Genomic DNA, 23,929 nt, shown 5'->3' with positions numbered 1-23,929 from the left:
CGGGGAGTTTAGGGGTCCTGCAGGTGTGGGGATGGTTTACATTCTCCATTTCATGGGAGCTCCTGCCCTCCTTAGCAGACTCCTGTCTTTCCAAACACGGTGGGGGTGGCACCTGGGTGTCCCCAGGGCTGCGGGGGCGGGCACTGACCTCCAGGAAGCGCGAGATGTCCCTCTTGTCGCTCACTCCCATGGCCACCACGTTCTCAAAGAGCCAGAAGAAGGGCCGGTCGTCGCCCTCCTTGGGCCGGGCTTCGTGCAGCAGGCGGTAGAACTCGAAGAAGAGGCGCCCGGTGCCCTCTGTGGGGAGGAACGAGGGGGCTGGGCTAAGGCCTGGGGGTCTCTGTGAGCCCCCTGCCACCCCTGTGCAGCCCCAGCCCTCTCCTACCGTACCGTAGAGACCCTTCCTGGCCGGGTTGACGATGGACAGGTCGTTGCAGGGGCTGCCCCCGATGACCAGGTCAAAGGGGCCCCACTCCTGTATCTGCAAGAGGGAGAGGAAGGAGAGCCCAGGTGAGCCACGATGGTGGCCTGGAGCCCCACATTCATCTTCACACAGAAAAGCAAGGCGCAATTCTTCCCAAGAATATTGCTGGGATTCGCATTGTCTGAACCTCAGAGAAAGAAAACACAATTCTTATCATTTGCTGTGCCTGTGTCTGTGCAAAAGCAGAATGCAACATGGAGATTGTTTACCCAGAATGATGGAGTTTTGTTTCCTTGGCCTGTCAGGGCCAGGTGTGTGTGTGGGTGGGGACTGTTGGGGAACAGTCACGAGATTCTGGGTGTCACAGACATCTTTTATGAAAAATCCTTTCCTTAGGGTTTTTCCTCCTGAGAAGGCCTCAGGAACAAAATGTGAACAATGGTTATCTGCTGCTGTGGAATGCAACAGGTGCATCTGTGATTGGTCTCATGTGGTTGTTTCTAATTAATGGCCAATCACAGTCAGCTGGCTTGGACTCTGTCCGAGCCACAAACCTTTGTTATCATTCTTTCTTTTTCTATTCTCAGCTAGCCTCCTGATGAAATCCTTTCTTCTATTCTTTTAGTATAGTTTTGATGTAATATATATGATAAAATAATAAACCAGCCTTCTGAAACATGGAGTCAACATTCTTGTCTCTTCCCTCATCCTCAGACCCCTGTGAACACGGGCACATCTGGGCAGTGTGTGCAGGGCTGAGTGCTTGGCAGGTTCAGTTTTGGATGTATAAAATAATATAGTATAATAAAGTAATTAATTAGCCTTCTGATATCCATGGAGTCAGATGCACCATTCCTCTCCCCTCATTGGGGCCCTCACAGCACTGCTATACTCCTGCAGGTGTGGTGTCTTAGAAAAAGCAAAATTCCCCAAGATCCATCAATGTGTTTAAAAAAGAAGAAAAAAAAGCCAATAAAAAAATCCCAGGTCTGCTTCCCTGTCTACCCATGATAAACAATATGGAGATTGTTTACCTACAGTGATGGTGTTTTGATTCCTTGGCCTATCAGGGCCAAATGTGCATGTGTGTGTGCTGGGGGACAGTCATGAGATTCAGAGCAGTGTGAGCAGGGTTGAGTGCTTGGCAGGTTCAGTTTTAGACATATAGAATTATACATATATAAAACAGTATATAATATAGTATAATAGTAATTATACTATATATAATATAGCTTAATAAAGTAATCAATTAGCCTTGTGATAAGATGGAGTTCCTCCTTCCTTGGGGCCCTCACAGAGCGGACCCACCAGGACCATGGGGTCCCACTCAGGACACCCTGACACCCACCCTGGCCCCAAGGGGTGCCCCAATGCCCTGGGGGTGTCCTGGTGCTGGCAGGGAGGGGTCAGGGTGGCACCTACGTGTTTCTGGGTGACATTGAGGGCTGCCCCAATGCCATGGGAGTGTCCCAGTGGTGGCAGGGAGGGGTCAGGGTGGCACCTACGTGTTTCTGGGTGACGTTGCGGACGTCCCCGACGTACATGATCTTGCCCTGGTGCCTCACCATGCCCACGGTGATGGAGTCCTCGCACACCTCGGAGGCGATGTACCTGTCCACCTGGATGCCCAGGTCCTTCAGCACCAGCAGCCCTGTGGGGAGCCATGGGGAGTGGGCCATGCATGGGTAAAGGGGCCACAGACCTGTCCCCTGCTGTCCCACCCACCAGGGGTGATCCTTTCCTGCTCTCCCTTCTGGTGTGTGAGCCTTGGGGTACCCACAGGAACACCCACAGACCTGTCTATGGGAACACCCCCAGACCTGTCCCCATGAACACCCACAGGAACACCCACAGACCTGTCCCCATGAACACCCACAGACCTGTCTATGGGAACACCCCCAGGAACACCCCCAGACCTGACCAGGGAACACCCACAGACCCGTCCCCATGAACACCCACAGGAACACCCCCAGACCCGTCCCCATGAACACCCCCAGACCTGTCCCCATGAACACCCACAGACCCGTCCCCATGAACACCCACAGGAACACCCACAGACCTGTCCATGAACACCCACAGGAACACCCACAGACCTGTCCCCATGAACACCCACAGGAACACCCACAGACCTGTCCAGGGAACACCCACAGACCCGTCCCCATGAACACCCACAGGAACACCCCCAGACCTGCCCACACCCCATGGCCTGGGACCCCCAGCCACTCTCACCCCAGCAATCTAACCCCCCCACACACCCTGGGGGGGGGTCCCTGCAAGGCCCACAGGGCAGGGACCCCTACCCACCTGTGGCGATGCCATCGAAGAGCGACAGCACCCGGATTGGCTTCCTCTTCTCAGCGGGCACCGGCGGGTACACCTTGGGGGGGTCCTGCAGCCAGGGCAGGGGGTCAGCACGGGGGCTGGGGGGGTCAGTGGGGCAGGGAAAGGGCTTGGGGGTCAGCAGGGAAGGGCTTGGGGGGTCAGTGGGGAGGGCAGGGGGCCAGCAGGGAGGGGCTGTGGAGTCAGTGAGAGGGATCGGGGGTCAGTGGGGAGGGGAAGAGCTGGGGGTCAGCAGAGAGGGTCTGGGGGTCAGTGGGGCAGGGTGGGCAGCAGGGAGGGGCTGGGAGGGTCAATGGGGCAGGGGAGGGGCTGGAGGTCAGGGGAGGGGTTGGGGGTCGGCAGGACAGGGCTGGGGGTCACTGGGGCGGGGGGCAGTGAGGAGGGGCTGGGGGTGTCAGCAGGGAAGGGAGGGGCTGGGAGTCAGTGGGGCAGGGCTTGGGGGTCAGTAGGGAGGGCCTAGAGAGTCAGTGAGAGGGACCTGGGGGTCAGCAGGGACGGGAGGGGCTGGGGGGTCAGTAGGGAGGGCTGAGAGGTCAGTGGGGTCAGAGGGGAGGGGCTGGGGGGGTCAGTGGTTGGGGGTCAGGGGGTTGACAGGGCAGGGAGGGGCTGGGGGTTCAGTGGGTGGAGCTGGGGGGGGTCATTGGGGGAGCCTGGGGGTCAGCAGGGGGGACCTGGAGGGTCAGCAAGAAGGGGCTGGGGGTCAGCAGGGCAGGGAGGGGCTGGGCTTGGGGACAGCAGGAAGGGTCAGGGGGTCAGCAGAGAGGAGAAGGGCTGGGGATCAGCAGGGAAGAGCTTGGGGGTCAGCAGGTGGGGACCTGGGGGTCAGTGGAGAGGGGCTGGGGTTCAGCAGGGAGGGGCTGGGGTTAGTGAGGCAGGGCTTGGGGTCAGCAGGAAGGGGCTGGGTGTCATTGGGAGGGGCCTGGGGGTCAGTGGGGCAGGGAGGGGCTGGGCTGGGGGTCAGGGGGTCACTGGGAGGGTCACTCACAAACTCCTGGTCGTGGTTGTTGGCGAAGAACATCTGCAGGCGGGAGGGCCAGTCCTCGCGCCGCCGCAGCAGCCCGTACACGCCCTTGTGGCCGCACATGTAGCAGTTCCAGGGGTCCTCCTTGATGGCCGCCTGCGCCGCCCCCGGGCCCACCAGCAGGTCCACGCACTCCACGCAGAAGCACCTGGCACAGGGGGCACCCACGGTTGGTTGGCACGGGGCTCCTGCCAGGGCGGGCACCAGCAGGAGCTGGGCAGTGCCATGGTACGAGTGGGCAATCCCTGCCCACTGGCACCCCTGGTCTGAGACCCAGCTCCACGCTGGGACTGGGCACTGCCAAAGCTTGGCCCAGCCATAAACCAGACTTGGCACCACCCAGAACCCCATGGCAGGACTGTGGCATCACCAAAACTCATGATACACCAGAACTGGACCCACTCAAACCCCGTGCAGCTGTGGCATCACCAAACACCAGACCTGCATCACTCAGACCATGGCAGGCTGTGGCATCACCCAAAAGCCTCAGTGCCACCCAGATGCATCTGATTCTGGACCCCTAGCTCTTGCCAGAACCTTCACACCCTGCAGGACTCATCATGCCAAAACCTCCAACCCCACAGCGGACTGGCATCACCAGAACCCACACAGCACGGCACCACAAGCTCACCAACAAATGGCACACCCAAAAGCCTCAGTCCCAAACCAGACTTGGCACCACCCAGAACCCCATGGCAGGGCTGTGGCATCACCAGAACCTCCCTGGCCCCAAACCACACCCGGGATCCCCCAAAACCCCATGGCAGGACTGTGGCATCACTAAAACCTCCCACATCTGGACCAGAACATTACCAAAACCTCCCAACCCTACACAGGGGGACTGTGGCATCATTAAAACATCCCAAAGCAGGACTGGCATCATCAACAGCCCATGGCAGGGATGCGGCACCATGAAAATCCTTCCATTCTTGCACTGGGACATCAGAAATCCTGCCAGCCCCAAAGCAGGACTGGCAGCACTGAAATCCTACACCAGAACTTCCCATGCTGGGGCTGTGGCATCACCAAAACACTGCCAAGCTCCACAGCAGGACTGGCAGCTCCCAATTTCCATGCCAGGTCTGTGGCACTACCAGAACCTCTCTAGCTCCCCATCAGGACTGGATATTAGGATATTTTGTAATGCCTATCACAAAATCTGCCAGATTTGGTGCTGAGGTGAATGAATCTGGCCCAGCTATGGGTCTGAAATGCAGACTGGGCTGCAGAGTTGAGCTGTGGGTGCAGCCCCAGCTTGAGCTGCTGAGCTTTGGAGTGACAAAGAGGATGAGGAAGGGTGACCCAGAATGGACACAGAGAGCCAGCAGGAGTCCAGATAACACAACAGAGGAGATAAAAGATAAAGAGAGCTGGCTGCCAGCCAGGTGGGTGCACGGAGCTGAGGAGTCTGGGGGAACAGTGACATTTGTACAGGGGACAAAACCCAGGGGTTCTTCAGTGGGGATCCCTCCTCAGAGGCACCAGCTCGGCTGTGTTTGTGTTTCTGTGCCACAAATACATGGCTTTGCTGAAGGAGACATCTGAGAATCTGTCATTGGCAAAGTGGGCTGGAGCCAGGGGGGAAACAGAGTCTGGGTCTGTGCCATCTGCAGCCACGGGGCTCTGGGCACAGCAGGACAGTCCCTGGCACTGGCACAGCCCAGGAGGCCCAGAATGCTCACACTGGGACATTTCCTTATTGGCATCACTGAATTTCCACACATTTCCTGCCTGACATTACCAAATTTCCACACATTTCCTGAATGGCATCACTGAATTTCCCCACATTTCCTTACTGGCACTGAATTCCCACACATTTCCTTAATGACATCACTGAATTCCCACACATTTCCTCAATGACATCACTGAATTCCCACACATTTCCTCAATGACATCACTGAATTCCCACACATTTCCTTAATGACATCACTGAATTCCCACACATTTCCTGAATAGCATCACTGAATTTCCCCACATTTCCTTATTGGCACTGAATTCCCACACATTTCCTTATTGAAATCACCAAATTTCCACACATTTCCTCAATGACATCACTGAATACCCACACATTTCCTCAATGACATCACTGAATTCCCACACCAGGACTTGGCATCACCAGAACCTGCCACAGGACTGACATCACTGACCATGGTGGGATCACCATATCCTACCCAGACTGGGACATCAAGGCCTGACATGGGGACAATGACACCACCAGGACCTCCTTGGCACCACCATACCCATCTGCTCCTGTGCCACAGCCCACAGCACTGCCAAAACACCCCAGCCCCAAACCAGGGCTGTCTGAACTCCTATACCAAAACTGTGGCACCACCAAACCTTCCCAGGGTTTGGGACATCACCAAACCCCCCCAGTGCCACACCAGGACTGGCATCACCAGAGGCACGTGGCAGGAATGTGCCAACACCAAACCTGCCCAGCCTCATGGCAGACAGGAGTGGGAGCTGCCTGGTTCTAGCCCACCCCCGTGGCACCCCCAGCCCCGTGGCACCCCCTGGCACCCCCGGGCAGCCCCTGGCACCCCTGGCACCTGCAGCAGTTGTTGTTGCCACACATGAGGACCTCGCGGCCGCCGCAGCAGATGGTGCAGTAGGACTGGTAGCCGTCGTCGTCGTACTGGTACGCGCACTCCAGGAAGCAGTTCTGGGGACAGCCGGGGTGTCACCGGGGCCTGGGGACACTGGGGACCCCCCCTCGGGGTGGGGCACACCCCGTGAGCCCCCCACGCCGTGCCTCAGCCCGTACCTTGCAGTTTTGGCACATCCCCCCGATGAACAGAGGGTGCTCCAGGGTCACGTTGAGGCTCCCGCAGGAGATGCAGATGTCTGGGGAGAAGGGGAGACATCGCCCTGGCACCCCACACCGGTGTGGGGACACCCCAAACCATCACCCTGGCACCCCACACCGGTGTGGAGCACCCTGACCCATTGCCCTGGCACCCACCCAGCATGGGGACATCCTGACCCATCGCCCTGGAATCCCACACCAGTGTGGGGACACCCCAAGCCATCGCCCTGGCACCCCACATTGGCATGAGGACACCCTGACCCACTGCCCTGGCACCTCACACTGGTGTGGGGACACCCCAAGCCATTGCCATGGTACCCCCACACCAGCATGGGGACAGCCTGACTCATCGCCCTGGCATCTCACCCAGTGTGGGGACACCCTGACCCATCACCCTGGCACCCCACATTGGCATGGGGACACCCCAAACCATCACCCTGGCACCCCAGACTGGCATGGGGACACCCCAAACCATCACCCTGGCACCCCAACCCAGCATGGTGGGGACACCCTGACCCTTGTCCTGCTGTCCCCAGGACACGCTCACCCCATGCTGGGGTCACAGCAGAGCTGGGCACCACCCTGGCAGCAGCAGGCAGGACCCCCAGTGCCCTCCAACCCCACCCCAGACCCCAACAGCCCCAAGGGGTCCCTGCCACCATCCTGGGGGTCCCTGCCACCATCCAGGGTGGCCACTGCCACCTCACAGCTGCTGTCCCTCTGCCAGCCAGGCTGAGGGGTGGGACAAGCCTGGCCTTCCTGCCTTGAGCTGCCCCACAGCCCTGTGTGCCCCCCATGCCCTGAGGTGCCCAGACAGGCAGGGACAGCCCCCCAAGCCCATCCCCTGGTGCAGGACGTGCCCAGGCAGGCAGAAAAAGACCCTCCCATACCTAGGCAGGCAGGGACAGATCCCACAGCCCAGAGAGGAAAGGACAAACCCTCCAGACAGGCAGGGACAGATCCCACAGCCCAGGCAGGCAGGGACAGAGCGCCAGGTATAGACCCCCCAGCCCATCCCCTCGCACAGGATGTGCCCAGGCAGGCAGGGACAGAGCCCCCAGCCCAGAGAGGCAGGTATATAGACCCCCCAAGCCCATCCCCTGGCACAGGGTGTGCCCAGGCAGGCAGAGACAGAACCCCCAGCCCATCCCCTGTGCCCTGAGGTGCCCAGGCAGGCAGGGACAGACCCCCAGCCCAGAAGGCAGGTATATAGACCCCCCAGCCCATCCCCTGGCACAGGGTGTGCCCAGGCAGGCAGGGACAGACCCCCCAGCCCATCCCCTGTGCCCTGAGGTGCCCAGGCAGGCAGGGACAGACCCCCCAGCCCATCCCCAGACAGGCAGGGACAGACCCTCAACCCATACCTGGGCAGGCAGGGACAGACCCTGAGCCCACAGAGGAAGGGACAGACCCCCCAGCCCATCCCCTGTGCCCTGAGGTGCCCAGGCAGGCAGGGACAGACCCCCCAGCCCATCCCGTGGCTCAGGGCATGCCCAGCCCCACACTCACCCTCGATGTTCCTGCACTTCTGCCGCACCTCGTACACCAGCCGCTCTGGGGGAACAGGGGACGATCAGGGGGCTGTCCCGGCCGGGGGGGCCAAGGGAGGGACCCCCAGAGAGGAGGGTGGGCACGGGGGTACCTCGGGTGCGCTCGTCGATGATCTCCTTGACCTTGGGCTTCTCCTGGGTTGTGCTTTTGCGGGGTTTTTTGGCGGGCGGGGGCGGCGCGTAGGCGGCGGCCTCGGGCTCCACCCACATCTCCGTGTAAACTTCTTTGTAGGGGTTCCTCTCCTCTGGGGGTCACCGGTGGGGCCATCAGCAGTGTCCCCACATCGGGTCACACCACCAGGGTGCGTCCCCCCAGTGCCCCGGACCCCCTGCCCACCCTGGTGATACCCTGTGAGTGTCCCCACTCCTGTCCCCCCATCGGGTCACATCACCAGGGTGTGTCCCCCTGCCCAGGCCTGTGTCACCCTGTGAGTGTCCCCAGTCCTGTCCCCCCATCGGGTCACACCACCCAGGTGTGTCCCCCCAGCTCTCCCTGCCCACCCTGGTGATAGATACCCTGTGAGTGTCCCCAGTCCTGTCCCCCCATCGGGTCACACCACCAGGGTGTGTCCCCCCAGCCCCCTGGTACTTCCCTGCCCAGCCCCATGCCACCCTGTGAGTGTCCCCAGTCCTGTCCCCCCATCGGGTCACATCACCAGGGTGTGTTCCCCCAGCCCCTCCCGGTGACACCCTGTGAGTGTCCCCAGTCCTGTCCCCCCATCGGGTCACACCACCCAGGTGTGTCCCCCCAGCCCCCTGAAACCTCCCTGCCCACCCCAGGAGTGTCCCCAGCCCCTGCTCACCCTCGGGGGGCTCCAGCCCCTTGGGCCCCGAGGGCTGGAAGCCGCCCAGGGCCCACTCGATCATCTGCTTGTTCTGGATCTCCACCACCTTGGACGTGTCGCTCTCGTCGTTCTCGGGGCAGGCGGGGAAGATCTTCCCTGCCCGGCTGCTGGCCACCTGAGAGGGTGTGCAGGTGTCACCAGGTGTCACCAGCCTGTCCTCGGGGGTCCCCGAGGGTGCTCTCACACGGGACCCCCAAAGCCAGGGTCCCCACAATGTGAGACAGCTGATCCCAACCACCCCAAAGCCCCCTCAGGGAGCACACATGTCCTTTGGGGTCCCCCCAGTGTGGGACAGCTGATCCCAGACACCCCAAAGCCCCCTCAGGGAGCACACATGTCCTTTGGGGGTCCCCCCAGTGTGGGACAGCTGATCCCAACCACCCCAAAGCCCCCTCAGGGAGCACACATGTCCTTTGGGGGTCCCCCCAGTGTGGGACAGCTGATCCCAACCACCCCAAAGCCCCCTCAGGGAGCACACATGTCCTTTGGGGTCCCCCCAGTGTGGGACAGCTGATCCCAGACACCCCAAAGCCCCCTCAGGCAGCACACATGTCCTTTGGGGGTCCCCACAATGTGAGACAGCTGATCCCAACCACCCCAAAGCCCCCTCAGGGAGCACACATGTCCTTTGGGGTCCCCCCAGTGTGGGACAGCTGATCCCAGACACCCCAAAGCCCCCTCAGGGAGCACACATGTCCTTTGGGGGTCCCCCAGGGTGGGACAGCTGATCCCAGACACCCCAAAGCCCCCTCAGGGAGCACACATGTCCTTTGGGGGCCCCCCAGGGTGGGACAGCTGATCCCAGACACCCCAAAGCCCCCTCAGGGAGCACACATGTCCTTTGGGGGTCCCCCACACCCCCTGAGAGACCTCCAGGTGGGGCAGGGCAGGGTCCTGGCAGGGTGGAGAGGGAGCCGCTGCTTCCACAGGTGGAGGAGTGCCCTGGCATGTCCCCATGGCTTGGCAGTGTCACCCCACGGCTTGGCAGTGTCCCCAGGGCTCCACAGTGTCACCAAGGCTCAGCAGTGTCACCAAGGCTCAGCAGTGTCCCTCCATGGCTCAGCACTGTCCCCAAGGCTCAGCACTGTCCCCCTGGCTCAGCACTGTCCACAAGGCTCAGCAATGTCCCCAAGGGTCGGCACTGTCCCCCCCTGGCTCGGCAGTGTCCCCAATGCTCGGCAGTGTCCCCAGTGCTCAGCAGTGTCCCCCCATGGCTCAGCAGTGTCCCCCCATGGCTTGGCAGTGTCCCCCCATGGCTCGGCAATGTCCCCCTGGCTCAGCAGTGTCCCCCTTGCTCAGCAGTGTCCCCAGGGCTCCACAGTGTCACCAAGGCTCAGCAGTGTCACCAAGGCTCAGCACTGTCCCCAAGGCTCAGCACTGTCCCCCCAACTTGGCAGTGTCTCTGCTGCCTCGGCACTGTCCCCCCATGGCTCAGCAATGTCCCCAAGGGTCGGCACTGTCCCCCCCTGGCTCAGCAGTGTCCCCCCATGGCTTGGCAGTGTCCCCCCATGGCTCGGCAATGTCCCCCTGGCTCAGCAGTGTCCCCAAGGCTCGGCAGTGTGCCCCCATGGCTCAGCAGTGTCCCCAAGGCTCGGCACTGTCCCCCCATGGCTCAGCAGTGTCCCCAAGGCTCGGCAGTGTCCCCAAGGCTCGGCAGTGTCCCCCCCAGGCTCAGCCATGTCCCCAGGGCCGGGCAGTGTCCCCTCACCTGCAGCACCTCGTAGATGGCCTTGCGGTACATGGGCTGCTTGTTGTAGGTGGCCTGGTGGAAGGCGCTGGCGAAGGAGCTCAGGGGCAGCAGCTTCTCCACACACACCTGGGGAGGGACAGGAGACAGCCGTGGGGACACGGTGTCACCCGCTGTCACCTGCTGCCACCCACTATCACCCTGGGGTGCCACCTACCCCCTCTGGGTGTTCCTTACCCCCAAGGGGTGCCACTTACCCCCCCAGAGTGTCACTTACCACCCTGGGGTGTTGCCTACCCCCGAGGGGTGTCACTTACCCCTCAATGGTGTCCCCTACCCCCCTGGGGTGTCACTTACCCCCAATACCCCCTCGGGGTGCCACTTACTCCCCTGGGGTGTCACTTACCCCTGATACCCCCATGGGCTGCCACTTACCACCCCAGGGTGTCACCTATCCCCTTGGGGTGTCCCCTACCTCCTCAGGGTGTCTATCCCTGATACCCCCATGGGCTGCCACTTACCACCCCAGGGTGTCACCTATCCCCTTGGGGTGTCCCCTACCTCCTCAGGGTGTCACTTACTCCTCAATGGTGTCCCCTAACCCCCTGGGGTGTCACCCCAGATAGCCTCGAGGGGTGTCACCTACCCTCAGTGGTGTCCCCTACCCCCCCGGGGTGTCACTTACCCCTCAATGGTGTCCCCTACCCGTCAATGGTGTCCCCTAACCCCTTGGGGTGTCCCCTACCCCTCAATGGTGTCCCCTACCCTCCTGGGGTGTCCCCTACCCCTCAAGGGTGTCCCCTCCTCTCCCAGGATGTCACTTACCCCTCAATGGTGTCCCCTACTCTCTTGGGGTGTCCCCTACCCCTCAATGGTGTCCCCCACCCCCCTGGGATGTCCCTTACCACGGAGAACTTGCCGTCCCCGAACCACATGACCCAGCGTGTGCCCTCGGCGGCGCGGGAGCGGCCGGTCATCCACCAGGACACGATGCGCCCGGGCCACCAGGAGAAGCCGCGCAGTTTGCCCCACACCAGCTCGCCGATGCCGAACCCGCGCCCGTCCTGCGGCCAGGGACAGGGACATGGCAGGGCAGGGTCACAGAGGTGCCACCAGGCTCCCCTCCCGCCCCATCTGGAGGCAGGGCCAGGTCCTGGCAGCGTGGAGAGGCAGCTGCTGCTTCCACAGGTGAAGCCGGTGACCCAGGATGTCCCTATGGCTTGGCAGTGTCACCTCCTGGGCTCAGCAGTGTCCCTGCTGCCTCGGCAGTGCTGTCCCCCCATGGCTCAGCAGCGTTCCTGCTGTCTCAGCAGTGTCACCCCATAGCTCAGGAGTGTCCCCATGGCTCAGCAGTGTCCCCCCATGGCTTGGCACTGTCCCATTCCATGGCTCAGCAAGTGTCCCTGCTGCCTTGGTAGTGTCCCCACAGCTCGGTCCCTGCCCTGCCTCAGTGGTATCCCCCTGGCTCGGCACTGTCACCTCCCATGGCTTGGCAGTGTCCCCCCCTGGGCTCAGTGGTGTCCCCAAGGCTCGGCAGTGTCCCCACATGCCTCGGCAGTGTCACCTCCATGGCTCGCCAGTGTCACCCCATGGCTTGGAGGTGTCAGCCCCCGGCTCTGCAGTGTTCCTGCTGCCTTGGCAGTGTCACCCTCTGGCTCACCAGCGTCACCCCATGGCTCAGCAGTGTCCCCCTAGCTCAGCAGTGTCATCCCACAGCTCAGCAGTGTCCCTGCTGTCTCAGTGGTGTCCCCCCATGGCTCAGCAGTGTTCCTGCTGCCTCGGTGGTGTCCCCATGGCTCGGCAGTGTCACCCCACAGCCTGGCAGTGTCCCCCCATGGCTCGGCAGTGTCAACTCCTGGCTTGGCAGTATCCCTCCTGTCTCTGCAGTGTCCCCATGGCTCAGCAGTGTCACCCCTCATGACTTGGCAGTGTCCCCCCCGTGGCTCAGCAGTGTCCCCACCTGGACTCGGCAGTGTCCCTGGTCTCTTTGGAATGTCCCCCATAGCATGGCAGTGTCCCTACTGGCTCGGCAGTATCCCCCCCATGGCTCGGCAGTGTCCCTGCTTGAATCCCCATGCTCGCAGTGTCCCCACATGGCCTGCCTGCTGCAGTGTCCCTGGCTTGCTGCCCTCTGGGCAGTGTCCCCATGGCCCGGCTCGGCCCTCACCTCGTACTCGGGTTCATCGTCGGCCGACTTGGAGGCGTTCTTGTCGCCGGCCTCGGCCACGGCGGGCTCGGGCGTGGTGGCCACGCTGGGCGAGGCGGGGTCGGTGGGCTGCTGCGGCCCGGGGGGCGGGCTGGCCTCCTCCTCCTTCTGCGCCTCGGCCCGCGCCGGCTCCTCCACCACGTTCATCACGGCGATCACCTTGGCCTTCTTCTCGGCCTGGGGAACGGCATGGCACGGCATGGCACCGGGGCATGGCACGGCATCGGGGCCCGGGGAGCCCGCCGCGGGGATGGCGGCCACTGCCCGTGCCTCAGTTTCCCCCGCTGACCCCCGGGACCCCCAGAACTTACCCTGGGGTCCATGCCAGGACCCCCGAGCCCATCCCGGTACCCTCTGTGCTTATCCCGGTACCCCTCGAGCCCATCCCAGTACCCCCGAGCCCGTCCCGTGACCCCCACACGCATCCCGGTACCCGCGGTGCTTATCCCGGTACTCTTTGTGCTTATCCCGGTACCCCCAGTGCTTATCCCGTGACCCCTGGGCCCATCCCGGCACCTTCGGTGCTTATCCCGGTACTCTTTGTGTTTATCCCGGTACCCCCCAAGCCCATCCCGGTACCTTCGGTGCTTCTCCCGGTACCCTCCCGTGACCTCTGGGCCCATCCCGGCAACCTCTGCGTTTATCCCGGGATGCCCTGAGCCCATCCCGGTACCCCCGAGCCCATCCCGGTACTCTCTGTTATTATCCCGGCACCCTCGCAGCGCATCCCAGTCTATGTTACCCTCTCCGGGAGCTCCCCGGCCCCGGCGGGCTCTCCCCGTGCGGCCCGGCCCGCGGTGCTGCCGGTGCCGCTCACGTACCCGCGGGAGCGGCCGGGCCCGGGCCGGGGCGGAACGCGCGGAGCCGGAACGCGCGGAGCCGGCCGGGCCGGTGCGGGTCAGCCCGGCGGCCCTTTGTCTGGGCTCCGGGTCACGTGGTGCTTCCCGGCCCGGCTGGTTGGCTGCGCTGGGGGGCGGGAGGGGGGCGCGCGGGGGGCACGGGCCGGACCGGGACCGAGGGGGAACCGAAAGGGCCCGAGTGGAACCGAGCGGAACCGAAAAGAGCCGAGCGGAACCGGAGTGACCCACAGGAGCCGAACAGACCCGAACGGCGCTCGGGCCGGACCCGAAGGGAACCGAGCGAAACCGAAGGGACCGGGCAGAACCGAAAGGTTCGGGACGAACCGAGCGGAGCCGAGCAGAACGGAGAGAGCCGAGCGGCCTCCGGGACGGATCCGAGCGGTCCCGAGCAGAACCGAACGGTTCCGAGCAGAACCGAACGAACCCGAGCGGAGTCCCGGCACGGAACCGAACGGAGCCGAACGGCCCCGAGCGCTCCGGTCCCGGTGTCCCGGTGTCCTCCCGGTGTGGCCGCAGTCCCCGTGGCGGTGCTCCTCGTCCCAACCCCGCTGTCCCGCCGGTACCCCGGTGCCGGCCCGTCCCTCCGGTACTCACGGGCCGTGCTCCGCTCCGGGCTGGCTGCGCCGCACGCCCGGGGCCGCTCCCGCCGCCTTTTGTCCCGGGGCCGCGGCCCCCCGGCCTTTGTGCGGAGCGCCGGGACGGGGCGGGGGCGGCGGCGCCCCGGGGGCCTCGCCCCGCACGGCGGGAGCCGCCCCCGCCCCCCGCACCAGTGTCACCAGTGCCACCACCAGTGCCACCAGTTGGGGACTGGGAGTGGGGGGGGGGCACCGGCCGGGCCAGGCAGGATGGACACCGGGCACTCTGCCCAGTCAGCCCGGGATGGACACCGGGCACTCTGCCTGGTTCGGCCCGGGATGGACACCGGGCACTCTGCCCAGTCAGCCCAGTACAGTCACTGGTCTGGGGTCACACTGCCTGGTTTGGCCCGGGATGGACAGCGGGCACACTGCCCAGTTCAGCCCAGTTCAGTCACTGGTCTGGGGTCACACTGCCCAGTTCAGCCCACACAGTCACTGGTCACAGTTCCCAGTTCAGCCCAGTACAAACACTGGTCTATGGTCACAGTTCTCAGTTCAGCCCATACAGTCACTGGTCACAGTTTCCAGTTCAGCCCAGTGCAGTCACTGGTCTGGGGTCACAGTTCCCAGTTCAGCCCAGTTCAGTCACTGGTCTGGGGTCACTCTGCCCAGTTCAGCCCATACAGTCACTGGTCACAGCTCCCAGTTCAGCCCAGTACAGTCACTGGTCTATGGTCACAGTTCCCAGTTCAGCCCATACAGTCACTGGTCTGGGGTCACACTGACCAGTTCAGCCCAGTTCAGCCCACACAGTCACTGGTCACAGTTTCCAGTTCAGCCCAGCGCAGTCACTGGTCACAGTTCCCAGTTCAGCCCATACAGTCACTGGTCACAGTTCCCAGTTCAGCCCAGTACAAACACTGGTCTGGGGTCACAGTTCCCAGTTCAGCCCACACAGTCACTGGCCCGGGGCTGGCACCGCCCCGCTGTCCCGGTTCGGCCCGGTACGGACAGGACACGCTCGGGGTCCCTGCACCCCAGGACAGGCCCTGCCAGCCCCGGTGTCCCCAGGGTGTCCCCGGGTCCCCTTTGTGTGCCAAGGGAGGGCGATGTCCCCCCGGGAGGACAGCGGGACCCTGCCCTGCCACCCCCAGCTGGGGCTTTGGGGACCTGGCGTGTTTGGGGACACGAGTGGCCCTGGCCCGAAGGACACGGTGACACCCGGCGCGTCCCGGGCAGGGTCACAGCAGGACCCCGTGCCCCCCCTCGGTGCCGGTCCCGCCTGGCCCCGCTCTGCCCGGGGGGGACAGGAAATGTCCCATCGCCGGTCGTTAAGGGACATCGGCCGGGTATCCCCGCTGGACAATTGTCCCAAGCGATCTCTGATCTCTGCCCCGGGGCCACCCCCACCCCCATCCTCATCCTCAGCTCCATCCCCCAGCCCTGTCCTTGCCTCACTCCCACCCTCATCCTCATCATCATTCCACCTGCATTGTCACCCTCATCCCCATCCCCATCCCCATTCCAGCCCCCATCCCCAGCCGCAGGCCCTGCCTCATCCCCAGTCCCTGTCCTTGCCTCACCCCCACCCTCATCTCCCTCTTCATTCCACCTGCATTATCACCCCATCTCCAAACCCATTCCATCCATCCCCAGTCCCTGCCCCATCCCCAACCCCTGTCCTTGCCTCACCTCCACCCTCATCTCTTCATTCCACCCGCATTATCACCCCATCCCCATCCCCATCCCCATTCCACCCCATTCCCTGTCCTTGCCTCTCCCCCACCCTCATCTCCATCTTCATTCCACCTGCATTGTCACCCCCTCCCTTGCCCCATCCTCATCCTCTGCCCCATCCCCATCCCACCTCCATCCCCATCCCCATCCCCATCCCATCCCCATTCCACTCCATTCCCTGTCCTTCCTCATCCCCCATTCCATTCCTCCATTCCATTCCATTCCATTCCATTCCATTCCATTCCATTCCATTCCATTCCATTCCATTCCATTCCATTCCATCCTCACTCCTGTTCCTGCTCCATCCCCATCCCATTCCCACTTTCCTCCCTTGCCCCATCTCCTTCACCTTCATCCCAACGCCATGGTCCCACTGCTGTCCCCATCTCCCCAGCGGGCAGTGGGTGGCACAGAGGGGGTGACCCAGCAGCTGTGAATGGTCACTGGGCCAGCAGCCAGCTCTGCTCCCCGAAATCAGGGCCCAGGAGTGACCAGTGACAGCTCTGGGGGCCCTCGGGGTTTGGGGGCTCCAGGGAGAGGAACTCACAGTGCCCAGAGATGGGGCAGGGCAGGGGGGCTGTGCCTGGAACCCCTCCAGGGGGAGGGAAAGGGGCACACTCAGTGCCCTGTGGGACACTGAATGTCCCAGCTGTGCCCTGTGTCCCATGGGGACACCGTGGCTGTGCCAGCCATGCCCTGTGGGACACTGTGAATGTCCCAGCTGTGCCCTGTGTCCCATGGGGACACCGTGGCTGTGCCAGCCATGCCCTGTGGGACACTGTGGCTGTGCCAGCCATGCCCTGTGGGACACTGTGAATGTCCCAGCTGTGCCAGCCATGCCCTGTGCCCCTCAGCATGGCCTGGCCATGCCCAGTGGGACGCCCTGGCTGTGCCACCATCCCTGTGGGTGCCAGCAGGAGGGTGCTTGGCAGCAGGGCTACAAACGATGCCCAGGAGGTGGCACAAGGGGACAGACACAGTGCCAGGCAGACCCGCTGGCAGTGGGGACAATGCCAAGAACGGGGTGAGGGCTGTGATGGGCACCTGGGGCACCCACAGAGCCCTTGTCCCTGCTGCCCACGAGCAGCTGCTGGCACCATGGCCGTGCTGTGCCCATGCCAGGCTGCCGCCAGGAGCCCGGCTGTGGCACACGCCAGGGAACGGGTGGCACATCCCACCCTGGGGGCAGGAACGGGGGCACATCCCAGGGGCAGGAATGGGTGGCACATCCCGGGGGACAGGGACGGGTCCGCTGCCCACGGCTGCCAAGAGAGGGCAGCCCCAGGGGCACAGGGGTGAGGAATGGGCTTGGGAGGTGCCAGGCTCAGGTGCCAGTGGGGCAGTGACAGCACCGGCAGCACGGGGCACCCTTTCCACCAGCCCCAGGGCGTGACCATGCCAGCATGTCCCGTGTGCCCATCCGAGCACCGTGTGCTCTGTGCCACCGTCCCCTGTGTGCCTGGCGAGTCCTGGCCCTGCCTCTGTGCCACCAATGCCATGGCAGCCTCAGGGCTCAGTGGCCCCATGTGCCCACCCTGGTGATGCCATGGGACCCTCAGGGCTCAGTGGCCCCATGTGCCCACCCTGGTGATGCCATGGGACCCTTGGGGCTCGGTGCCCACCCCGCTGGTCCCATGGCAGCCCCGGGTCTCAGTGACCCTCGGTGCCCTCCCCGTGGGTGCCAGGCTCACCTCCCTCTTCCAGCGTGCCAGCCACTCGTCGCGTTTCCTCTTGCTGATGTAGTAGGGGTCCCCGGCCTGGAAGGTGTGCCGCTGCATGGGCCGCTGCCGCAGGCTGGACTCCCAGCCCAGCCCGCCCCGGAGCCGCCCCCGCGAGCCCTGCGGGGAGAGGGGGGTCAGGGCACTGCCAGGGCACTGCCAGGGGTGAGGGCACTGCCAGGGCACTGCCAGGGCACTGCCAGGGGTCAGGGCACTGCCAGGGCACTGCCAGGGCTGAGAGAGGGGTCAGGGCACTGCCAGGGCACTGCCAGGGGTGAGAGAGGGGTCAGGGCACTGCCAGGGCACTGCCAGGGGTGGAGAGAGGGGTCAGGGCACTGCCAGGGCACTGCCAGGGCACTGCCAGGGGTGAGAGAGGGGTCAGGGCACTGCCAGGGCACTGCCAGGGCACAGAGATGGGGGTGAGGGCACTGCCAGGGCACTGCCAGGGGTGAGGGCACTGCCAGGGCACAGAGACAGGGGTCAGGGCACTGCCAGGACAGAGACAGGGCACAGAGACAGGGGTGAGGGCACTGCCAGGGCATAGAGACAGGGGTCAGGGCACTGCCAGGACAGAGACAGGGGTCAGGGCAATGCCAGGGCACTGCTAGGGCACAGAGACAGGGGTCAGGGCACTGCCAGGGCACTGCCAGGGCACAGAGAGGGGGTGAGGGCACTGCCAGGGTACTGGGTACTGCCAGGGCACAGAGATGGGGGTGAGGGCACTGCCAGGACAGAGACAGGGGTGAGGGCATTGCCAGGGGTCAGAGATGGCAGTCAGGGCACTGCCAGGGCACTGCCAGGGGTGAGAGAGGGGTGAGGGCACTGCCAGGGCACAGAGACGGGGGTGAGGGCACTTCCAGGGCGCTGCCAGGGGTGAGAGAGGGGTGAGGGCACTGCCAGGACAGAGACAGGGGTGAGGGCACTGCCAAGGTTGAGGGCACTGCCAGCATACAAAGAGAGGGGTGAGGGCACTGCCAAGGTTGAGGGCACTGCCAGGGCACAGAGAGAGGGGGGAGGGCACTGCACAGGGGGCAGCACAGGGAACAGCACAGGGGACAGGACAGGGGACATGGCACAGGGGAGAGGGATGAGGGCACAGCACAGCGAGCACTGCACATGCCCTGGAGGCCATGGCATCACAGCTGCACCTTGATGGGCACCACTGGCACCATGTAGGCACGGATCTGCCTGGGGCTGAGGGAGCAGGGGGAGATGGTGCCCATGGGGGGCTGTGCCCATCTCCTAGGGTGGGCTATGGGGCTGTGCCCATCTGGGGTGTGCTGTGCCCATCCCCTGGGGTGTCTGTGGGGCTGTGCCCATCCCCTGGGTGTGCCATGCCCATCTCCTGTGCCCAGCCGGGCAGGGAGCAGCCCCAGGCCGTACTTGCCTCCATTTTCAGGCTGTCGAAGTTGTTGTTTTCCTCCTTCTCGTCCTTGCCTGCACACGGAACAGAGAGCGACCATCAGCGTCAGTGTGGGGCTGGGACCCCCCAGACCCACACAGGGCCATGGGACCCCCACCCAGGACCCTGCAGGGCGATGGGGCCCTCACCCAGGGCTCCAGAGGGGAGAGGGGGCTCCCCCAGCCCATCCAGAGCCCCCCAAAGCCGTCCCGAGCCCCCCGGAGCCCCCGTGGCGGGCGGGGGGCGCTGCCCCGGCGGGTTTTTGGGGGTCCGGGGCAGGGACCCCCCCGCGGGCAGGGGAAGCGGCGCAGCCCCGCTGCTGCTTCCTGTGCTCGGCACATCCGCGGCACAGCAGCTCCGAGAGCGCTGCCAGGAAAGCGGCTAAAAATAAACGCCGACGGTTCCGGGGGCTGAGAACCGCGGGGGCGGCGGGGACGGGGGGCTCACACCCACTGCGGGCACCGCACAGCTGGGGTGGGCACTGGGGGGACAGTGTGGCACTGGGGTGGTGCCCGGCAGCTGGCACGGGCACCGGGGGGGCACAGTGTGACACTGGGATGGTGCCCTGCAGACCCTGGGGTGGCACAGTGTGGCACTGGGGTGGTGCCCTGCAGCTGGCACGGACCGTGTGTGACACTGGGATGGTGCCCTACAGCTGGCACGAGCACCGGGGGGGCATAGTGTGGCACTGGGATGGTGCCCTGCAGACCCTGAGGTGGCACAGTGTGACACTGGGATGGATGGATGGATGGATGGATGGATGGATGGATGGATGGATGGATGGATGGATGGATGGATGGATGGGCAGTCTCACAGCTGCCCCGGTACCACTCACACACCGCACCCCGTGCCCGCAGCAGCCTCGGCCGGGTCCGTTTGCCCTCAGGCCGCCCGGGGCCGCTCCCGCTCCTGCTCCGGCCGTTCCCGTTCCCGTTCCCGCAGCCCCCATGGCCGGGTCCGTTTGCCCTGGGGCCGCCCGGGGCCGCTCCCGCTCCCCCCCGAGCGCGGCTGCGGCTGCGCCTCGTGACTGCGGCAGCATCTGCAGCGTGCGGCTCATCCGTGCATCCATCCCGCCAGGCCTGCCTCTGCCAGCTGCATCCCAGCTCTGCCAGCTGCATCCCTGCCTGCCCCAGCCATCCCTGCCTGCCCCGGCCATCCCAGCTCTGCCAGCTGCATCCCTGCCTGCCCCGGCCATCCCAGCTCTGCCAGCTGCATCCCTGCCTGCCCCGGCCATCCCTGCCTGCCCCAGCCATCCCTGCGTGTCCCAGCTCAGTCCCTGCCTCTGCCAGCTGCATCCCTGCCTGGCTCAGCCATCCCTGCCTGCCCCGGCCATCCCTGCCTGCCCCGGCCATCCCTGCCTCTACCAGTTCCATCCAAGCCTGCCCCAGATATCCCTGCCCGCCCCAGCCATCCCTGCGTGTCCCAGCTCAGTCCCTGCGTCTGCCAGCTCCATCCCTGCCTGCCCCAGCCATCCCTGCCTCTGCCAGCTCCATCCCAGCCTGGCTCAGCCATCCCTGCCTGCCCCGGCCATCCCTGTCCACCTCTGCCAGCTCTGGCCCTGCCTCTGCCAGCTGCAGCCTAGCCTGCCCCAGATATCCCTGCTTGCCTTTCTCAGCGCCCTCCAGGAGTTTCCTCCTGCCGCGTTTCTTCTGGGGGTCGGAGGGGACGGGGGTCCCTGAGGGGCTGGGGATCCCTGGGTGTCTCTGGGGATCCCTGGGTGTCTCTGGGGGTCCCTGGGGGTCTCTGGGTGTCCCTGGGTGTCTCTGGGGATCCCTGGGTGTCTCTGGGGGTCCCTGGGGGTCTCTGGGGGTCCCTGGGGGTCCCTGGTGTCCCTGTAGCAGAAGCCCCCAGGGTTTCCCTCTCACCTTTCTCAGTGCCCTCCAGCAGTTTCCTCCTGCCGCGTTTCTTCTGGGGGTCGGAGGGGACAGGGGTCCCGGGGGGGTCTCTGGGGGTCCCTGGTGTCTCTGGGGGTCCCTGGGTGTCTCTGGGTGTCTCTGGGGGTCCCTGGGTGTCTCTGGGGGTCCCTGGTGTCTCTGGGGGTCCCTGGGTGTCCCTGGGTGTCTCTGGGGGTCCCTGGGGGTCCCTGGGTGTCTCTGGGGGTCCCTGGGTGTCTCTGAGTGTCCCTGGGTGTCTCTGGGGGTCCCTGGGTGTCTCTGGCACAGGATCCCCAGGGTTTCCCTCTCACCTTTCTCAGCGCCCTCCAGCAGTTTCCTCCTGCCGCGTTTCTTCTGGGGGTCTCTGGAGGGGCTGGGGGATCCCTGAGGGGCTGGGGGTCCCTGGGTGTCTCTGGGTGTCTCTGGGGGTCCCTGGGTGTCTCTGGGGGTCCCTGGGTGTCTCTGGGGGTCCCTGGTGTCCCTGTAGCAGGAGCCCCCAGGGTTTCCCTCTCACCTTTCTCAGTGCCCTCCAGGAGTTTCCTCCTGCCGCGTTTCTTCTGGGGGTTGGAGTGGGATGGGGGTCCCTGGGGTACTGGGGGTCCCTGGTGTCCCTGGGTGTCTCTGGGGGTCCCTGGGGGGTCTCTGGGGGTCCCTGGGGTCTCTGGGGTCTCTGGGGGTCCCTGGGGTGTCTCTGGGGGTCCCTGGTGTCCCTGGCACAGGATCCCCAAGGTTTCCCTCTCACCTTTCTCAGCGCCCTCCAGCAGTTTCCTCCTGGCGCGTTTCTTCTGGGGGTTGGAGTGGGACGGGGGTCCCTGAGGGGCTGGGGGTCCCTGGTGTCCCTGGGTGTCTCTGGGGGTCCCTGGTGTCCCTGTAGCAGGGATCCCCAGGGTTTCCCTCTCACCTTTCTCAGCGCCCTCCAGCAGTTTCCTCCTGCCGCGTTTCTTCTGGGGGTCGGAGGGGGCCATGTCGCCGTCGTCGGCGGGCGCGTCCAGCCCCTCCTTGGGCGTGCAGCGGCCGTTCTCCAGGGCCCGGCCCGCCTCCCCGGCCGCGGGGCTCTCGGCCTCGTCCTCCTCGGGCCGCCCGCCCTTGGGGCTGCCCCCGGCCTCCTCGGCGTCGCCCTCCACGTCCCCGTTGGGCAGCGGCTCGGCGGGGCTGGCCTCGGGGCACGCCGGGGGGCACTTGGGGGCGGCCGCCGTGTCCTTGGGGCTCTCACTGCTCTCCGCCTGCTGGGGGGGGAAAGGGTGGTTGGTGATGGTACAGGGGGGGCTGGTGCCACCTCGGGTGTGCCAGGTGTGCCAGGCATGCCAAAGGGACACTGGGACCAGGACACCCAGTGCCACCTCGGGTGTGCCAGGTGTGCCAAAGGGACACTGGGACCAGGACAGCCAGTGCCACCTCGGGTGTGCCAGGTGCTGCCAACGGGACACTGGGGCCAGGACAGGTGTGACAGGTGTTGCTCCCTCAAAGGGACCCTTGGGAGGGGACCCTTGGGACCAGGACACCCAGTGCCACCTCGGGTGTGCCAGGTGTGCCAGGCATGCCAAAGGGACACTGGGACCAGGACAGCCAGTGCCACCTCGGGTGTGCCAGGTGTGCCAGGCATGCCAAAGGGACACTGGGACCAGGACAGGTGTGCCAGGTGCTGCTGCCTGGGACCAGGACACCCAGTGCCACCCTGTGCATGCCAAGTGTGACAGGTGCTGCTGCCTGCCAAAGGGACCCTTGGGAGGGGACCCTTGGGACCAGGACACAGTGGCACAGCAGCCCCAGGGCCAGGACACATGGATGTGACACCCTCATGAGCAGGACACGCTGCTGTGTCACCCTGAGGACCAGGACACCCCACCATGGCACTCTCAGGAGTGTCAAGCACACAGGGGTGGGTGTGTGTGTGTGTGTGACAGGTGTGTGTGTGTGACAGGTGTGTATATGACAGGTGTGTGTGTGTGTGTGTGTGTGACAGGTGTAAATGACAGGTGTGTGTGTGTGTGCGTGTGACAGGTGTGTATATGACAGGTGTGTGTGTGCTGTGTGTGACAGTGTGTGTGACAGGTGTGTGTGTGTGACAGGGGTTGTGTGTGTGTGTGACAGGTGTGTGTGTGTGTGTGTGTGTGTGACAGGTGTGTATATGACAGTGTGTGTGTGCGTGTGTGTGACAGGTGTGTGTGACAGGTGTGTGTGTGTGTGACAGGTGTGTATATGACAGGGTGTGTGTGTGTATATGACAGGTGTGTGTGTGTGACAGGTGTGTGTGACAGGTGTGTGTGTGTGTGTGACAGGTGTGTATATGACAGGTGTGTGTGTGTCACAGGTGTGTGTGTGTGACAGGTGTGTGTGACAGGTGTGTGTGTGACAGGTGTGTGTGTGTGACAGGTGTGTGTGTGTGTGTGTGTGTGACAGGTGTGTGTGTGTGTGACGGGTGTGTGTGACAGGTGTGTGTGTGTATGTGTGTGTGACAGGAGTGTGTGTGACAGGTGTGTGTGACAGGTGTGTGTGTATGTGTGTGTGACAGGTGTGTGTGTGACAGGTGTGTGTGTGTGTGTGTGTGTGACAGGTGTGTGTGTGTGACAGGTGTGTGTGACGGGTGTGTGTGTGTGTGACAGGTGTGTATATGACAGGTGTGTGTGTGTCAGAGGTGCATGTGTGTGACAGGTGCATGTGACAGGAGTGTGTGTGACAGGTGTGTGTGTGACAGGTGCGTGTGTGTGACAGGTGTGTATATGACAGGTGTGTGTGTGTGTGACAGGTGTGTGTGTGTGTGTGTGTGTGTGTGTGTGTGTGTGTGTGTGTGTGTGTGTGTGTGTGTGACAGGTGTGTGTGTGACAGGTGTGTGTGTGACAGGTGTGTGTGACAGGTGTGTGTGACAGGTGTGTATATG

At 63.9% G+C, this 23,929-nt stretch overlaps 1 protein-coding gene across 8 annotated transcripts in view; it reads right to left on the bottom strand.

Moving 5' to 3' along the window:
* Positions 1-23,929, bottom strand: part of DNMT3A (DNA methyltransferase 3 alpha) — a 49,454-nt gene that overhangs the window by 4,880 nt on the left and 20,645 nt on the right. For 2 of the 8 annotated variants that reach the window (XM_064710008.1, XM_064710009.1), the window contains exons 4-18: positions 21,953-22,277; positions 19,163-19,212; positions 17,749-17,895; positions 12,844-13,059; positions 11,582-11,740; positions 10,698-10,805; positions 8,948-9,104; positions 8,237-8,389; positions 8,104-8,148; positions 6,553-6,632; positions 6,338-6,450; positions 3,750-3,933; positions 2,729-2,813; positions 1,930-2,075; positions 149-481 (exon numbers count right to left, since the gene is read on the bottom strand). In XM_064710008.1, coding sequence (XP_064566078.1) covers positions 149-481; positions 1,930-2,075; positions 2,729-2,813; positions 3,750-3,933; positions 6,338-6,450; positions 6,553-6,632; positions 8,104-8,148; positions 8,237-8,389; positions 8,948-9,104; positions 10,698-10,805; positions 11,582-11,740; positions 12,844-13,059; positions 17,749-17,895; positions 19,163-19,212; positions 21,953-22,277 — 2,301 coding nt within the window. Of the gene's footprint in view, positions 1-148; positions 482-1,929; positions 2,076-2,728; positions 2,814-3,749; positions 3,934-6,337; positions 6,451-6,552; positions 6,633-8,103; positions 8,149-8,236; positions 8,390-8,947; positions 9,105-10,697; positions 10,806-11,581; positions 11,741-12,843; positions 13,060-17,748; positions 17,896-19,162; positions 19,213-21,042; positions 21,077-21,362; positions 21,407-21,793; positions 21,848-21,952; positions 22,278-23,929 lie in introns of those variants that run through there. The other 6 variants (XM_064710011.1, XM_064710012.1, XM_064710010.1 and 3 more) reach the window with 6 other exon arrangements.

This window comes from Zonotrichia leucophrys, chromosome 3, assembly GCF_028769735.1.
Source record: "Zonotrichia leucophrys gambelii isolate GWCS_2022_RI chromosome 3, RI_Zleu_2.0, whole genome shotgun sequence".
NCBI lineage: Eukaryota > Metazoa > Chordata > Aves > Passeriformes > Passerellidae > Zonotrichia > Zonotrichia leucophrys.
The sequence above is the reverse complement of the archived record's forward strand: the minus strand, read 5'-3'. Positions and strand labels throughout refer to the sequence as shown.